General features: G+C 53.5%; 4 protein-coding genes across 4 annotated transcripts; 1 reads left to right on the top strand and 3 right to left on the bottom strand.

The window, feature by feature from the left end:
- Positions 1-1,628: 1,628 nt before the first annotated feature.
- DACRYDRAFT_80739 (UROD/MetE-like protein) lies at positions 1,629-3,019 on the bottom strand (the record flags this gene model as incomplete). The annotated part of the gene is made up of 6 exons (XM_040776466.1): positions 1,629-2,280; positions 2,320-2,478; positions 2,525-2,583; positions 2,636-2,690; positions 2,744-2,918; positions 2,974-3,019. The coding sequence occupies 6 exons, from the start codon at positions 3,017-3,019 to the stop codon at positions 1,629-1,631; spliced, it is 1,146 nt and encodes a 381-aa protein (XP_040627434.1).
- A 1,756-nt stretch (positions 3,020-4,775) lies between these two features.
- On the bottom strand, positions 4,776-7,885 carry DACRYDRAFT_16552 (hydantoinase; the record flags this gene model as incomplete). Its single annotated transcript, XM_040771206.1, has 4 exons — positions 4,776-7,105; positions 7,156-7,479; positions 7,530-7,802; positions 7,858-7,885. The coding sequence occupies 4 exons, from the start codon at positions 7,883-7,885 to the stop codon at positions 4,776-4,778; spliced, it is 2,955 nt and encodes a 984-aa protein (XP_040627433.1).
- A 1,030-nt stretch (positions 7,886-8,915) lies between these two features.
- Positions 8,916-10,922, top strand: DACRYDRAFT_100688 (NCS1 nucleoside transporter; the record flags this gene model as incomplete). Its single annotated transcript, XM_040767480.1, has 4 exons — positions 8,916-9,077; positions 9,135-9,419; positions 9,472-10,366; positions 10,419-10,922. Exons 1-4 carry the CDS (start codon positions 9,061-9,063, stop codon positions 10,920-10,922), a joined length of 1,701 nt encoding a protein of 566 aa, XP_040627432.1. The 5' UTR covers positions 8,916-9,060.
- A 484-nt stretch (positions 10,923-11,406) lies between these two features.
- DACRYDRAFT_80735 (Rap/Ran-GAP) lies at positions 11,407-13,760 on the bottom strand (the record flags this gene model as incomplete). The annotated part of the gene is made up of 2 exons (XM_040776465.1): positions 11,407-12,383; positions 12,554-13,760. The coding sequence occupies 2 exons, from the start codon at positions 13,758-13,760 to the stop codon at positions 11,407-11,409; spliced, it is 2,184 nt and encodes a 727-aa protein (XP_040627431.1).
- Positions 13,761-15,225: the final 1,465 nt, after the last annotated feature.

Here is a 15,225-nt window from a genome sequence, read left to right as displayed (position 1 = left end):
TGTCATAAAGGCTTAGTCATGTCTCTTGACCAAGCAATGAGCTGGTGCCCTGACAGAGTGCACTGATTTTGCTTGGGAGAGCTGTGCCAATCTTGCATGTGTGATATCAATTAAATCAGGCACCAGGGGTGCTGGGTTGAAAGGGGAGGATGAGAATGAATTTGTGGCCTGTATTGGAAGAGTGAACTGGGAAGGTACTGGGTGGTGGGAGATCTTTGGGGAGGCTCACTTAGTTAGAGGAGATGGGGGAATGGTGACACCAGCCCCCAAAAGTCCATCAACAGCATAGGGTACCATGGTTATATGAGGCACTCTGCATGTGGGGAACAATCTCCAACACCAGATGTACCCCACAGTGCAAAACATCTGCACCTCTATTTTATTCATAGGGGGGTAGGCAGCACCTAGTAACTGATCTATCAAGGTACAATTAGATATGATGTGATCTTGACCAATAGACCTCTACATACAGGTCACACCTAAGCAAGCACACAAAGGATAATCTGATGTATCCCGCAGTTCAACTTTGACCATGTCATCCTCATTATCAAACCTTGCACCATGATGTGGAGTGATACATTTGAAGGGAAAAGATCCTGCACAAAGAGTCAGCACTGACTCCATGCATCAGACCAGCACACCCTACCTTGGTGATCCCAATGAGACACCATGAGCTTGAATGGAGTTTGTCTTATGCAGGAACAAATCCCAAGCCTCAAACAGAGGGGGGTTGACTGTGCACAATAGATCAGGTAAATGACTGTAAATGTGTCCTAATGGACTAATTTGAGAACATTAAACTGTATCATAGTGCAGATCTGAGAATGCCAACAGATTCTTCACATGACTGATACATGTTTGTATACCTTTTAACTATCTTGCAAACCAGTATCAACAGATAGTACAGATATGTTGGTGTAAGAGAGGAGTGACCCTTAAAGGGGGTGACAGGTGCCATGTCATCAGACAATCCTGTTCCGTGCGAGGTCATCATGCTACAAAATATGTGGTCAAACACTCGAACACCTCATCTTCTCAGGGACACCCTGATGATCATGTGCACGTCCAGTCACCCCACATTCCACACTCTCAGGCAGACCAATCTCCCGGGTCAAAGCAGGAACCAGGAGGACGGACCGGAGGAAGATTGATATTGATACTAATACGTGCCGTGGACACGGAACAAGGGTGACCGAGCCCGTGTCTCGGGATGGGTCACGGGCGGCTCCGTTCCCACCTTGACAACGGAAATTAGCAGGGCGTGCCGAGTCCGTAGAAGCCTCTAAAGAGAAGCTGATTGAGCCAGAGATGCATGCGGTGCCGGCATCCGGCAGAAAGGAGACGCTGAGAATGTGAATGCGCCGCTGGTACGGGATGGGGAAAGGTTACGGGACCATGGGCTCGGGCTGAGGCGTTCACACGCGAGAAGAATGCGGTGAAATTGGAAGGCAGGAAACTGTGTTCGAACAGACTGGATCTCTGTCAACACAGGATAGAATTTCAGTTGCTTTGCTGTAGTGTTACAGTACAACGCAGGGACTGTTGAAAGTCCTACGTGGCATACAATGACGGCCTGAGGAAGGTCGCGCTGATACTCCCCATCAACCCCCGCGCATGCAATGACCGATTCAAATCCCGAGTTTCTCGCTCGCCATCTTAGCCCCTTTTACACGATTGGCAATCTTCTGGAATGCGACGTCCCGGGCAAAGTCTGGACTCCCGTGCTTGGGCTTGACATCAATGGAGAAAGGCGAGAAACCGCAGTCATCCGTCGCGCCGAGCTGGTCCTTTGGAATATACTTGGCAGCTTCCAGCAGAGCTTCGCATACATGTTCAGGCGTCTCCACCTCGGGATTCAGCGGGTTGATAACGCCCACAAATGCAACTTGCTTGACCCCGTTCGCATCGCTGCGAATCGTCTTCCCGATCTCCTTGTACACCTTCGCCTTGTCCTTCTCGCTCGCCAGCTCAATGAGGAAGTATCCGGCGTTCATCTGGAATAGCGAGGGCAGGAGCTCGTGGTAATCCACATCGAGCGAATGCACGCTGTCGCAGTCCCCGCCAGGGCAGGTGTGGACGCCGATGTTCTTGCGCTCCTCAGCGGTGAAGCGGTCGAGAACCTTGTTGTTCAGGTCGATGAACGTCTTCAGCAGATGCGCACCAGTCCATGGATTGCGAGGATCATTCTTAGCGGCCAACCGGCCCTCCGTGAAGTCGATCGAGACGCGTTGCGCGCCGGCGGCGAAACAGCCTCGGATGTCTTTTTCGCACTGTTTGCATCTTCAACAACCTGTCCCATGCCCTGGAGAACTGCTTTACCTCGTTAACCAAATCCTTGACAAACATCTCCCCGCTACCTCCTCGTTGAGAGAGTACAGAAGATACAGCATGCTGGGTGCGATGACAGCGGTCTTCATGGGATGAGAGCCGCTGTAAGGCTTGGACTTTTTGAAGTTATCGTACGCGTAGTGCGAGTACCTGCGAGTATCATAAACTGATAGCTGAGCGTATATAGTTGGCGAACCTGAATGGTCCGCTAATGAGGCTGGGCAGTTGACGATGGTGTCCATCAGCAAAGATTGCCTTCGTGATTGTGAGTCGCAGGTCTCATCTGTCCCCAGCCGTATACGCGTACGAAGTACTGTCCGCCTGCCCTCAAGGTACTAGCCAATCCTTTCCCTCCGAGAGTACTGTTGATACGTCAGAAACACTGTTTCAACAACCCAAGGCACACACAACGTACTCGACGACGGGATACGTAGCGAACGAGCTCGTCCTCTGCTCTCCATCCGTCACGTACGTCTCCCCTGTTTGGATCATCCGCTTAACGCTGTCCTCCGCTGCTTGATCCTGTGCTTGGAACAGCTCGTCTTTGCTGATGATTCCCGCATCGTACTGAGCGAACGCATGTTGAAGGGCTGAACCGAGATTGCATCAAGTCCTCGTAAGTGCCGGTCCGGACACGACACTCACCCGTAGGCCGGGGAAGCGAACCAACGACTTCTGTGGGGATAGGCATACTAGATGATGTGACTAGACAGTTGAAAAGGAGTAATGATCCTTGGTCGAAGACGTCGCCCAGCCTTCTTTGACCGTCCCGCACGGGAGGCAGCCCCACAGACGGTTTCGGCACGCCGATCTAATCGGGTTGGCCTTCTCTTGGCTGGCTGAGCGCATCTTGGGCAGTATACAACTGGTGCCAAATTCCCCAGCTGTACTACGAGCTGCCAGAGTTTGATGCCCAGCAGACGATGGAAAACAACCAGGAAAGTCAAATTCGGCACAGTATTTGGAGATCGAAAAGACCAACGTAAGGGTCGAACACCATGCATATGGTGCATTTCTATTCGGCCATTCGATCTGCCGAACCTTGTCCTGTCACTCACAAGAATCATCAAATTTCCTTCACCAATGACCTTTGACAATGCACGGCTTGAATTTACAAAGAAACAGTGCGAACACAGGTTGTCATCTGGGACTCGTTTCGCTCTGTCTACGTTGCAAGACTTCCCTTGATTTTTACTTCGGTGCCTAGACGAGAGAGCCGAGGATCGTAATTTGACAGGTTATAATACTGCTGATATACGGAAATCCAGTGAGATGGGTGAATCGTGCGGCATGAACGATGAAAGCACAATAGAGTCTTTCCAGTTTCGTAGGCCAGCAACAAGCATGAGGCTACCATCATTGTCACCAGCGATCTCGCCTCCAATGGTGTCAGAAAATATTCGTTCGTGGGCCCATCTATAGGATCAAGCACGTGAGATGAAAGCACTGATTCCCATGACAGTCAACATGCGCCTGAATCAAATGTTTTTCTGTTACACCGTCCGGATCCACTACCGTGAGGTAGCAACCAATTTCGTACCTTCTGTTTATCAACACCCACCAAGGAAGGGAGCCATTGCTATCCATCGGTACCGAGGACGTGAGCACATTCGATCCTGGAGACCTCTGTTTCAGAAAGGACAGATCCGTGTTTTTGAATCATGAAAGGTGTAAGGAAGATCAAACTCATCAGCGTCGCCTGATTTTTTCAGGTTTTGTTGCGGCGGCTCCATCGGCTCCTCTGATCCCGAACGCTTCGTGGTGGTGGTGTCTTGATTGAGGCCAGGCGGGCCATGCTGAATGCTGAGACTCTTGATCGTGATATGGAATCGGAAAGCAAACCCGAGATAGGCCTTCTGAACAGTATCTATTGGTCCAAATAGGCGCCTAAATCATCTGGTTGCCTCAGTACCCTGGCCTCCTCTGAACGCGTGGGAGTGCGGGAAGCACTTGCCGAAGGATTTGCAGCAGCGCATGGATGAAGAACGGTCTTTATCGTCCCTGAAAGGCCACAAAGACCACGTTCAATAGATAACCAAACTGTAATCATAGCTTCTCCCGCGGATTCATTCATGAAGCGCCCATGAGAGACAACCGTGGTAATGCACGATTCGGCGTATGTGCCGTGCCGAGCCTCAACTTTTGTCTTGTAGGGGGGTTCTTGGCACAACCTGACAAACGCGTTCCATTGTCCGTGTATTAACGAGCCCCTGTAGACTAGAGCAGTCAACGGCATGGCGGGAAATCAAAGATAGTGGGCATGGCTTGCTGCGTTCACATCGCCCAGAATTATCGCAGCGTACAACGACTAGTGATTATTCTCCGAAGAGTGCCCGCATTCTACAGTAGTACCCCCATGCTTGGCACATCGATGTTATCTATCAGCGAAAAAGTAGCCCAAAGAACGAGATAGACAAATAATCAGCGGCTTATGAGAAAGATGTTGCTTATTTCGGAGAATATTCCTTGATAACGCTGCTGGGTGTCCTGTACTTGCCAGCGGCGACGAAGGGAATGTCAAGGCCAAATCGAGGCGGGCCGCCAGAAATCAGTCCTTGCTTTGTCTTAGTCCACTTCTCATCGCCTGCGAGGGCAATGACAGTAACGCGAAGACCGTAGCGATACTCCGGTGTACCAAGGTTGGAGCCAGATTGACTGTCAAGGACAGATACAAGATCGGGTACAGAGGTGAGAATCTCACGAGTCCTGTCGGGTTTGTCCAGATAGGCAGCAATATTCTCGTTCTGGAACGGAATGCGAAGCAGGTCGTTGGGTCCGTAAGTGGGAACCATGGGATCCTTGGTCGTTTCGTCCTGCTCATCATCCTGCAAGGCGGCGATGGTGACCTCACCCCATGTCCACCCGGCACGTACTTCGCGCTTGACGTCGACAATCTTGCCCACGAACAGACACTTGCCGCCCTGCACTTCGAAGATGGCGGACGGAACCGCCTTCATGTCGTTCTTTGCTCGGCAAATGGCAATGGCACGACCCAACCGCCAAGATTGGGAGACGGAGTATGGGACGCCATAGTCCTGGCATTGCTTGCGGTTCAAAGGCGCCACCGCCACCGCAGCACTGGAGCCCATGGTAGTGCAGACATTACGCAAGATTGTCTCGACGGACTTCGACTCTTTGGCAGTATGCATAACTAAAGAGTTGCCAACTCCATCGGCGAGCGCAACGGGGTAGCTGGCATGTTTAATGCCGAAGACGGCAGGGAGCGTTTGGTCCATGTTCGGATAAGCCCGTCCCATGAGGTCACAGTCGAGGGTAGCGACCCCAATGCTGCCAGAGACGACAATAGGTGCGATACCGTTCCCTCCACCAATCTCGTCGGAGATTGTGCCAGCAATTTCGGTGATGTCCATGTGCTTCATGAGAGCGTCAAGCGCAGCGGGCATCTCGTTGCCGCCAGTCATACGCTCCATGCCCACGGAAGGTGAACCCATGAAACAAGTGCGCATAAAGAGCTTGTCAGCGGGAACATCGTCGGGATCCACGATCTTCGGCACTTTGCCTTCCCGGATGAGCTCCTTGCACATCAGCATAGGAGAGTACGGCGAGCCTCCACCACCAGTGCCCAGAATGTAGGCACCTTCGGCAATCCATTCAAGGTCGGTCTCAGAAAGCAGCCACTCGCGATGCTCGTTGATTGTTGGCCTATATGTGAGGGGGTCAAACTTCTCTATTTGATTCGCTTTCTTGAGAACTTGCTTCGGAGGCTCGACCTCCTCGTCTTCCTCTGGAATAATCTTTATGTCTTCCTGACCAATACCAGATGCTCCTTCAACGCCGAGCTCTCCGGTAGCCTTGACAATGATGCGGGTCGCCTGGTTCGTCACATACTGCACAGGCAGGTTCTGCACCTCTACAACCGAGACCTTGCCAGGGTCACCACCGGCAGCGATAGCGCGCGCAAGTGCATCCTTCTTGATCTTCTCGAGCACTTCAGAAAGTTGTTTGCCCTCGAGGATCTCGATCGTATCGACCTCGCCTGCAACCTTTGCCATAGCAGCACCAACAGCATTGGCAACGCCAAAGAACGGTGGACGCAGGATCTCACCAACACCCTCTAGCGAATCAGGTGCGATGATAGATCCACCACCAACCATGAGGACGGTCGCATCCTCCGGCGTCGTCTTCATGCGATCAATGACGTTCTCGAGTTGCTTCTTGATCGATGCCTGAGCGGCAGCGGCAAGATCAGGTGTAACGTCTGCGATCTTCGACTTGTCGCCGACGTCGGCTCGGCCAAGAGCCACGGCAATGTCAGTCGCAGTCAGGACGTCACCACCAAATACTTTGGCGTCGCGCGTTATGAAGTGACCGACCGAGTCGGGGCCGACAGTAGTCTTCCCGTGAACTTCCTCATGCCTGACACGCGAGCCACCACCCAAACCGATACTCAAGAGGTCAGGCATCGAAAACGAGGTCCTGACGCCACCAACTTCGATGTATGCGGCAGCTTGACGAGGGAAACCGGAGGGAAGTAGCACGCCAACATCACAGGTTGTACCGCCCAGATCGCAAACAATGATCGACTTCCCAGATTCCTTGCGAAGATCCAGTCCTGCGAGGTAAGAAGCACCGCGCATCGAATTTGTCTGGCCAGAGGCGAACGTGCGGATAGGAAGAGCAGCTGCCTTGGCGGCTGTCGTGAGGGTACCGTCGTTCTGAGTGAGGTAGAGAGGGCAAGAGAGATTAAGACGGTGCATGGCGCGCTTGAAACCACGCATGGTGCGCTGAGCGAAGGTAAGAATAGAAGCGTTGAGAACTGTATTCAAGCGTTAGCTATCGCTATTGCTCTCTTTCAAAGACACTCACTTGAAGCATTCTCACGCTCCAGAAGACCCAGATGGCCGACTTCCGAAGAGCACACCACATTGACGTCCCTTCCAAGCTCCCTCAGGACGACCTCTCTCACCTTCAGCTCATAGTTCCCCTCCGTATCGAGCGCACTGAATACGCCAACCAAGACAACGTTGTTAATGCCCTTTGACTTGATGATCTTGCACTCGGCGACAACTTGTTCCTCACTCAGGGGGAGAATCTCGCTACCGTCGATCTGGAGACCACCGTCGACATAGCCGACATGGCCCTCCATGATGTCACGGAGCTGAGGTGGAAAGTCAACAAAAGGTGGACATTCTGAAGAAAGGTAAGACATCAGATCAACCTGGGGAAGCGCAGAGACGCACGGCGAGTGTATGGTCCACAGATACGAATAACTGCAACCTTCTTCAATCGCCTGACGTCCTGCTCGAGAACAGCATTGATGAAATGCGTCGTTCCAATCGTCAAGGATGTGATCTCGTGAGGATCTACCCTTGCTTCCTCCATGACGGTCTGCACGGCCGTCTCGATTCCCTCAGATACATTGGGGGTCGTAGGGCTCTTGAAAGACGCCAGAATACCACGGTTGGGTTCAGCGGTCCTAGAGACGTCGATCAAGACACCATCGGTGTTCGTACCTATGCATCGTCACCCGTTTGGTGTCAACTGATCACGGCACGCCAATGGACATACCGCCAACGTCGACCCCAATGCGAAGCATGCCTAAGTTGTTGTGCAGGGACTTGATGGAGGAATGGAAGCGGCACTCTTCGAAGGCACGTTACCCTTTCAAGCTCCCTAATGCATTGCTTAGTTAACGAAGCGTATGGAGATGTCCCATAGTCATGTGTGCTTCTCAGGATCGGTCCGCGACCTGACCGAACTCTGGAGGAACGATAGACCGGCCGAAACTGGACATTTGCGGCAAATTACCGCATGAGGGAGTAAAGAATTATCCCGAGCACTATTTCGTCCAAGCTATCTTTCACCGATAACACTAGGCGTGTCCCAGATAGGCGCCCGCTGGATCTTGAGATGAGTCAGCATAAACTCGATGGAGATAGCTGACTGAAAGATGATAACAAACGAAGTCAAGTTACCTTTTCAGGAAGAGCGGAATCCGGAATCCGAGGGTCCACACCGAAAGAAGCGGGTGGGTTATGTGGCAGTGCAAAACAACTTAATCTGTAACCACCAACACCCCCATTCAACGTCCCATAACGGGCGACCATTGGCTATCATGTCCTCTGAAATCGAGCGCCCATTCAATGTCTGGGGGCACGGGACCAACTTCTCTCTGTCAAAACAAGCGCCCAAAATCCCTATCTTTTCTTGGCGATTGGTCCACTTAAGCCTATTCTGGCCCAATTCAACCACACTATGTCTCTGACCCCTGGTTGATGCCCATTCGATCACGGCTGTGCGGAGGCCGAACGAGCTTCTCAGGATAATGGCATGTCCCGAAGCCACTTTAAACTAGTACTGCTGTACCTTTCTTTCTATCGTTCAAGGCACCCAGCTGAAGTTGTAGCCAATCATCGGCCGAGAGATTATGCGAGATCGATGCGAACATGATACCGTCGTCTTGGAGGCTTCTTCCTGTCTGGGGCAACGGAAGCCATGCAGCGGAAGGAGCTCTATTCGCCTTCTTCGGCACGAAGATAGCCGATATCAACCTAATTCACTCTCCACAGCGGAGCATGATAGAGATAGCTATCTGTGTCACCCCGGAAACAGGCGGCTTTGGTCTGAAGACTCTAAATACCGTGATGAAACTGCGAGAGCATCCGATCTTTCTCAGGAAGAAGCACCATCATCCGCGTGCCTTGTTTCGGTGACGTCCAACCTTGCATCAGGACTTCAGGCGCTTGTCTCTCTGCCTGACGATCATCCATCATGTCAACTTTGAAGAGGTAAGTCTGCCTTTCGGAGTCCTCTGCCACATACCCTAACCACAATCTCATCACCAGCATCATTAAGAAGCTCGAGGTGCCGACTCATAATGATGAAGTCAACCCGGATGGCACCGCTCACTGGCTTCTAAACCGAGATATCATCCCTCTTCCTCCAAATCGCCGCACGTGGGGCCCCTGGTCTTTCGTTGGCCTATGGATGTTGACGGCCGTTAACATCTCTGGATGGACCTCTGCTTCCTCACTGCTTGCTTTGGGCCTCAACGTATGGCAAGCCATGGTTGTCGTTATCATTGGCGAGCTGCTTGTCGCTGCTTGTGTAGTCGGCAACGGTTTCGTAGGGTAAGTTTGCGTTTCACTGCGAAAGGATCTTCGCTCCTAACATTTGAAACAGCGCCATGTACCATATTCCTTTCCCGGTCTACAACCGTTTTGTCTGGGGTATTTTCGGTTCCATCCTACCTCTCCTCATGCGCATCATGCTTTCTTTCGTATGGTACGCCTGCCAGCTGTGGTTCGGTGGCCAATCTGTCAAGGTTGTGATCGGTGCCATCTGGCCCTCCTTCTACACACTTCCCAACACACTTCCCCCAAGTGCGAACATGGAGCTGAATGACTTCATTGCATTCATCATCTTCACGGTCATCTCCCTGCCCCTGATCTACATTCCCCCCGAGTACTACCGCAAACCATTCCTTGGCGCATCTATCTCGATCACCATCACGGCCTTCACAATTTTAATCTGGGCCCTTGCCAAGGAGCATGGTGGTGGACCCATGCTGACCGCGGCATCTCAAGTGTCTGGCGTCGTTGCTCCGACCGGTAGCAAGCTGGGCTGGGCTTTCGTTTACGGCATCAACACCGTCATTGGTGGTATCTGTGCTGGTATTCTTAACCAGTCCGACTACACCCGCTTCGCTGTCAAGCCAACCGATCAGATTTGGTCCCAGGCCATCATCGTCCCCGTCGCTTCATCGCTGACCGCCTTCATCGGCATCATCGTTACCTCTTGTGCAGCTGGATTCTACCCTGACGTCAAGGAGTTGCTCTGGGCCCCGTACGCCTTGCTCACCCAGATTCAGTTCCATGGCGGCCCTGGGGCCCGTGCAGCTGTCTTCTTCGGCGGGTGCGCATTTGTCCTTGCGCAGTTCGGAATCAACGTTGCCGGTAATGCCATTTCCGGTGGTATCGATCTTTCGGGTCTGTTCCCTCGCTTCCTCAACATCCGCCGCGGTGCCTATCTCACTTCGATTGTTGGTGTTGCCATTTGCCCCTGGCAGCTGCTGAACGTGCGTTGCTCGGTTTTATTTGCTTCGATGTGTTTACTAACGCTGCCTTCAGGTTCCGAGCACTTTCCTTACCGTACTCTCTTCGTTCTCAGTCTTCCTCGGGCCTTTGACTGGCTGCATGATAGCCGATTTCATTATCGTGCGGAATTGGAAGCTCAAGCTCACCGACCTGTACAAGGCCAACGACGAGTCCATCTACTTCTTTTACAGGGGTGTCAACCCGCGTGTTGTTATCGCTTGGGTGATGGGCGTCTGGCCTCTGATGCCCGGCTTCATCGCCGCTGTCAACCCTTCTGTGACTGTCTCCGAAGGTTGGACACATATGTATCAGCTCGCGTACCCCGCCGGGTTTGTCATCTCCGCCACGCTTCATGTTACATTGAGCAAGATCTGGCCTCCCCGTGGCTTGGGCGAGGTTGATGCGGAGGATTACTTTGGTACCTTCGGGCCGAAGACCGAGTACATCCCTGGCGTCGGTGAGGTCTACGCATCCTCCGATGATCACCTAGACGAGAAGGAACCCGTCGTCAACAGCCATGCCGCTGTTGTCGCGTAAATACGGTTCTTTCTATCTTTTCTTTCTTTGTGGGATGAAATGTTGCCAGTTTGACTTTGATGTTATGATATAATCTATTTGGAACGCCTAGGGTACGACCTTGTTACGTGCTAGTCATAGACGAATGCACCACAATGACCTCTCAGACTGATGTGCGAGTGATGAAAGACATTACTCACTATGCATGACAATTTCAAGCCACTGGAAAAGAGTTGTGCTAATGAGCTAATCAGTGACGATCTGTCAAAGGAAATCCATATGCCTCCTCGTTGTGTTGAGGGCAAAACCGCTGGCAGTGCGCCCTTCCTCAATGGAAACAACAGATGCATATTACCATACGAATAAATCATGCAAGCGCTAGCAGAGCGTGAAGTCATCCCAAATCCAAATAAATACATAAGTTACAAACAATGCTGCAATCCTGGTATCGTGTGAAGCAATGAGAGGGGAGCATATACAGCCCGTAAGAAAGCAAGTCCATAAATCAATAAGCCAAGGAAAAATCCATTTCTGCGGGCGCGCCGCCAGGTCCCTCAGCGGCCTGCTGAGAGGAGCGGACATACGCCTGCAACCTTTTGATGGCCTGCAATCGGCCGCGCCAACTGCTGACCCATTCATCTCTGCGCCTGTCGCCAGAGGTGAACGTCCAGATCGTGGTGAAGAAATCAGCCAAGAGGCTGATCTGGCGCACGACACTGGGTAAGTTTCGTGCAGATACGATCTTGAGGGTTCCGGTAGGTCCAAATTCGGGCATCCCGGGAGCGCGCTGCATAGTCAACTTGTAGTATTCGTCAGAGTGGGACCCAAGACTATAAGCAGACAAAGATCCAGCCGAATGAGGTTCGATCACGATGTTGACAAACTGGAATTCGGTTGCCAACGTGTCGAATTTATAGGGCAAGCCAGAGTCGTTCCAGACGATGCGGATATTGTCATTCCCAATATGCCGCTTTTTCAAGTCGAATCGCGTGTCATGTTTGTGATTCGGCATTAGGGTCGCCGCGTGATAGATGACCTGGGCGATGTCGTCCCACCACGCGTACGCATACTCGCCATCCAAGTCGTTTTCAAGATCGAGGCCACCGCTGTACACGTCTTTCTGGCCCTTTAACCGAATGAGCCGACCTAGGTTGACGAGGAAAGACGTGTATCCCGGGGATCCATTCTGGTTGCTGAAAATCTCGGCTTCGGTGGTTTGACCAGGGCCAACGTATATGATACCGACTTTGTGAACGTCGATGACGGCAGAGGAATTCAGGAGGCGCAGGGTACGAGCGAGCGTCTCGCTCGGCGAAAGGGGGATGAACTGATTAGATGGTGTGGGCACTCCGGGGAAGGGGCCAATCACAGCCGGAAGGAAGCTGGGATGGATGGACACCGGCTTGCGTCTCTGGGATGGCGCAGATCCGACCCATACGTAGCCGGTCATGGCGTCCAAAGGACGGAGACCACCGTCGCTGCCTCGGGGGGTCCAGCCAAAGAGATCGAGTGCCTCCTGGCGAGCTTTTTCAATCTGTTCATCAGTATGACGATATATCATCTGAATCATGATCAGACATAATAGGAGAATCAACGCAATTCACGTACAGTCCCATCATCAAGAGTCAGAGGCTCGTTAGGTAAACCTCGACCAATAACGTTAAGGTCCCGATCAGCCATAACCAGCGCCTGAGCCGTAACAGGATCCGGGGCAAACTCTCCCGGTCCTGTAGTTGGCAAATTCTCAAGTTTACATATCAGCTGTGTAGTGCCCGACGGGCGGTGGGAGACGATCTCGCTCCAGCCGCGTTTGGTCACTGTGCGGATGGTGATGATGGAATGACCTTGGAGATAGTGTTTTTCTTCGATTCGCGTGTCGGGCTCGTTCGTCGGGCGCATGATCACGTCCGAGAGGAAGGACTTGTGTGGTTTGGGGTCGGCGTTGGCCCATGTGTACCTTGTGAGCCAGTCGAAGCACACTTCCGTAGGCTCGTCCATCCCGCCTTTGTTCTGCACCGCAAGCTGGAGACCGCGTGCGATGTACGAGACGTACTTTGGCCTCTCGAGTAGCGGGATAGAGAGGAACCAGATATAGATACTGTAGTACGCGAGGAGGAGGATATGCTGCGAGAGGGAATATGACAAGCCCGTCTCGGTCGCTTGCGCACTATTGTGGTACTGGATATACTGGACCGCGACGCCAAACACGCGCTGGTAGTCTTCCCTTGTAAAGTTGCTGTAGAGCTGTGGGATAGAACCGATGACACATATGAGCTCGATGATGTGCACGCTGGTCGCAGAGGCGGACATGATCTGTGTGAGCTTGGGGAGGATCTTGGGGAGGGAACGGGTGATCGAGAGTGGGAGTTCGAAGCATGCGATAGCGAGCGCTTGGAGGCAGGGCTTGGCTGTGGCTGAGTCCCGCGTTAGCCCTTCTTGGAGTACGTCGACTAGCGCGTCCTGCTGCGTGCGTTCGAGGTTCCCCTTGTGCCCGATAAGGATAGCGATGAGGTTGTAGACCAACCCATGTACATCTGTGTTCTTGACTCCCTTCGGCTTGGGGATCCTGTCTATCGGGCTACCGGCAGTGACGCTCTGAGTAACAGCAACCACAAGGTCAGGTATGATCTTCTGCAGCTTGGGACCACAAAACAGGTGTTTATTCGCCAGCTGGGCCGTAAAGTGCACAAGGACGTACGAGACCAGTTCCCAGTCCGTCTCCGTCCTGAGCAGGTTTATCAACACGGAGAGATAGACAGATACGGGAAGCCAGTGCCGTGCAGTATTGGCGATGTACTCTGCGTCATCCGGATCTCCCTCCTGGATCCGCTGGATGATCCCAATTTCGTAAGTTGTCATCCCCTCGCTAGGCCGGGTACCGACGTCGAGCAGGAAAGGGAGGTCTTCGGGGAGTGACCAGATGGGCGGAGTGGGACCTGGAGAAGCCTGTTCGGGGCGTGTCCAGCGTTCGGCCGGTGGCTGACGGGATCGGCTCCTGCTACCACGGCTACGCTCTAGCGAGGCGGAACGAGAAGCCCGCTCACGCTCTTCTCGCCCAGAACGGTTGCGTGATCGCTCGCGTTCTTCAGGCAGGGGGGTATCCGGTACTGAACCTGAACCTGAGGCTGAGGCTGGTACCGAGCTGGTGCTGGTACTGGTGCTGGTGCTGGTGGCAGGGCCAGTGCCAGTGTCCTCCGCATCTGCAGCGACCTCCATCGCTCGCCTCGACTCTTCCGTTCTCCCAACAAGAGCCGCAAACGGTATAACCTCAGCCTCGATATCCCGTTTCACAAACAGCCTATGATCCCTATCCGCCCTCAGGCGCATAAGCCACTGGAGGGCCGTGAGCCTCGCGCGCTGGCATGTGGAGCGTGAGAGGAGTAGGTCGAGTATATCCCTGAATATCTCGATCGAGTGGGCTGAGGCTGGCTGGCGGGCTGAGAGGGTAGAACGCAGGGTGTAGGGAGGGGAGAAGGCCAGGGTCGTGAAGAGGTTTATGAGCGCTAGAGTGGAGGATGTGGACTTGCAGTACTGGGCGTGGTGTGCGTGAGAGAGGAGCGGGGGGGTGGAGAGTGTGGTGCTGCTGGTGAGGGTGGGGTTGGGCTCGTCCGGTGCGGGAGGGGGGATTATCGGGCTGGGAGGGAGGGAGTGGGCGAGGAGGGACGTGCTTGTGAGGACACGGGCGGGGGAGTTGACTGCCGAGGAAAGCGGGGTTCGGGCAGAGCTCGTTCCCGACGGTGTGGGGGAAGTCGGTTCCTCGCCTCCTGGTCTATCCCTCTCCCTTTCCCTCTCCCTGTCCTTATCCTTGTCCCTCGAGCCAGACAAGACATTCGAAATAAGCCCAATAAACTGCGGGCGAGCAAAGGTGTCCCTCCTCGGACGGGTAGGGGTGCCCAGGACCGTCCCAGCAGGCTGGGGCGCCGACACCGGGAGCGGGCAAGGTACGTCCGGGCAAGGACAAGCGCCCACTTCACGGAGACACTGCCGTATAGCCAGTATCCTCGCGAGCCGCTCTGCGTCTGTTTTCCTTTTGGCTTCCTCTACGGAGGCCTTTTGTTCTTCCTTTACCTGGGGGAGCGCGGGCTGCCTAAGCGGAGTCCCGGAGATCGTAGGCGTGTCCTCGTCTTCCTCCTCGTCGTACTCCTCCAGGCCGAGGAGTCGTTCCTGCTCCTTCGCCTCGCGGAGGATATCCACCCCGTCGGGCATAATCTCGTCATCCCTCATCTCCCTCGCTCTCCTCTCCCGTTCCCTCTCCACCTCGCGCAGAGCCAGTTCCTCCCTCCTAGCCCGCTCGACTTCCTCCCTCTCCTTCTCCCTTTCCACC

The sequence above is a fragment of the Dacryopinax primogenitus genome (genome assembly GCF_000292625.1).
Source record: "Dacryopinax primogenitus strain DJM-731 SS1 chromosome Unknown DACRYscaffold_12, whole genome shotgun sequence".
Taxonomy (NCBI): Eukaryota; Fungi; Basidiomycota; class Dacrymycetes; order Dacrymycetales; family Dacrymycetaceae; genus Dacryopinax; species Dacryopinax primogenitus.
Note: the sequence above shows the minus strand (reverse complement) of the source record. Positions and strands in the feature narration are given on the sequence as shown.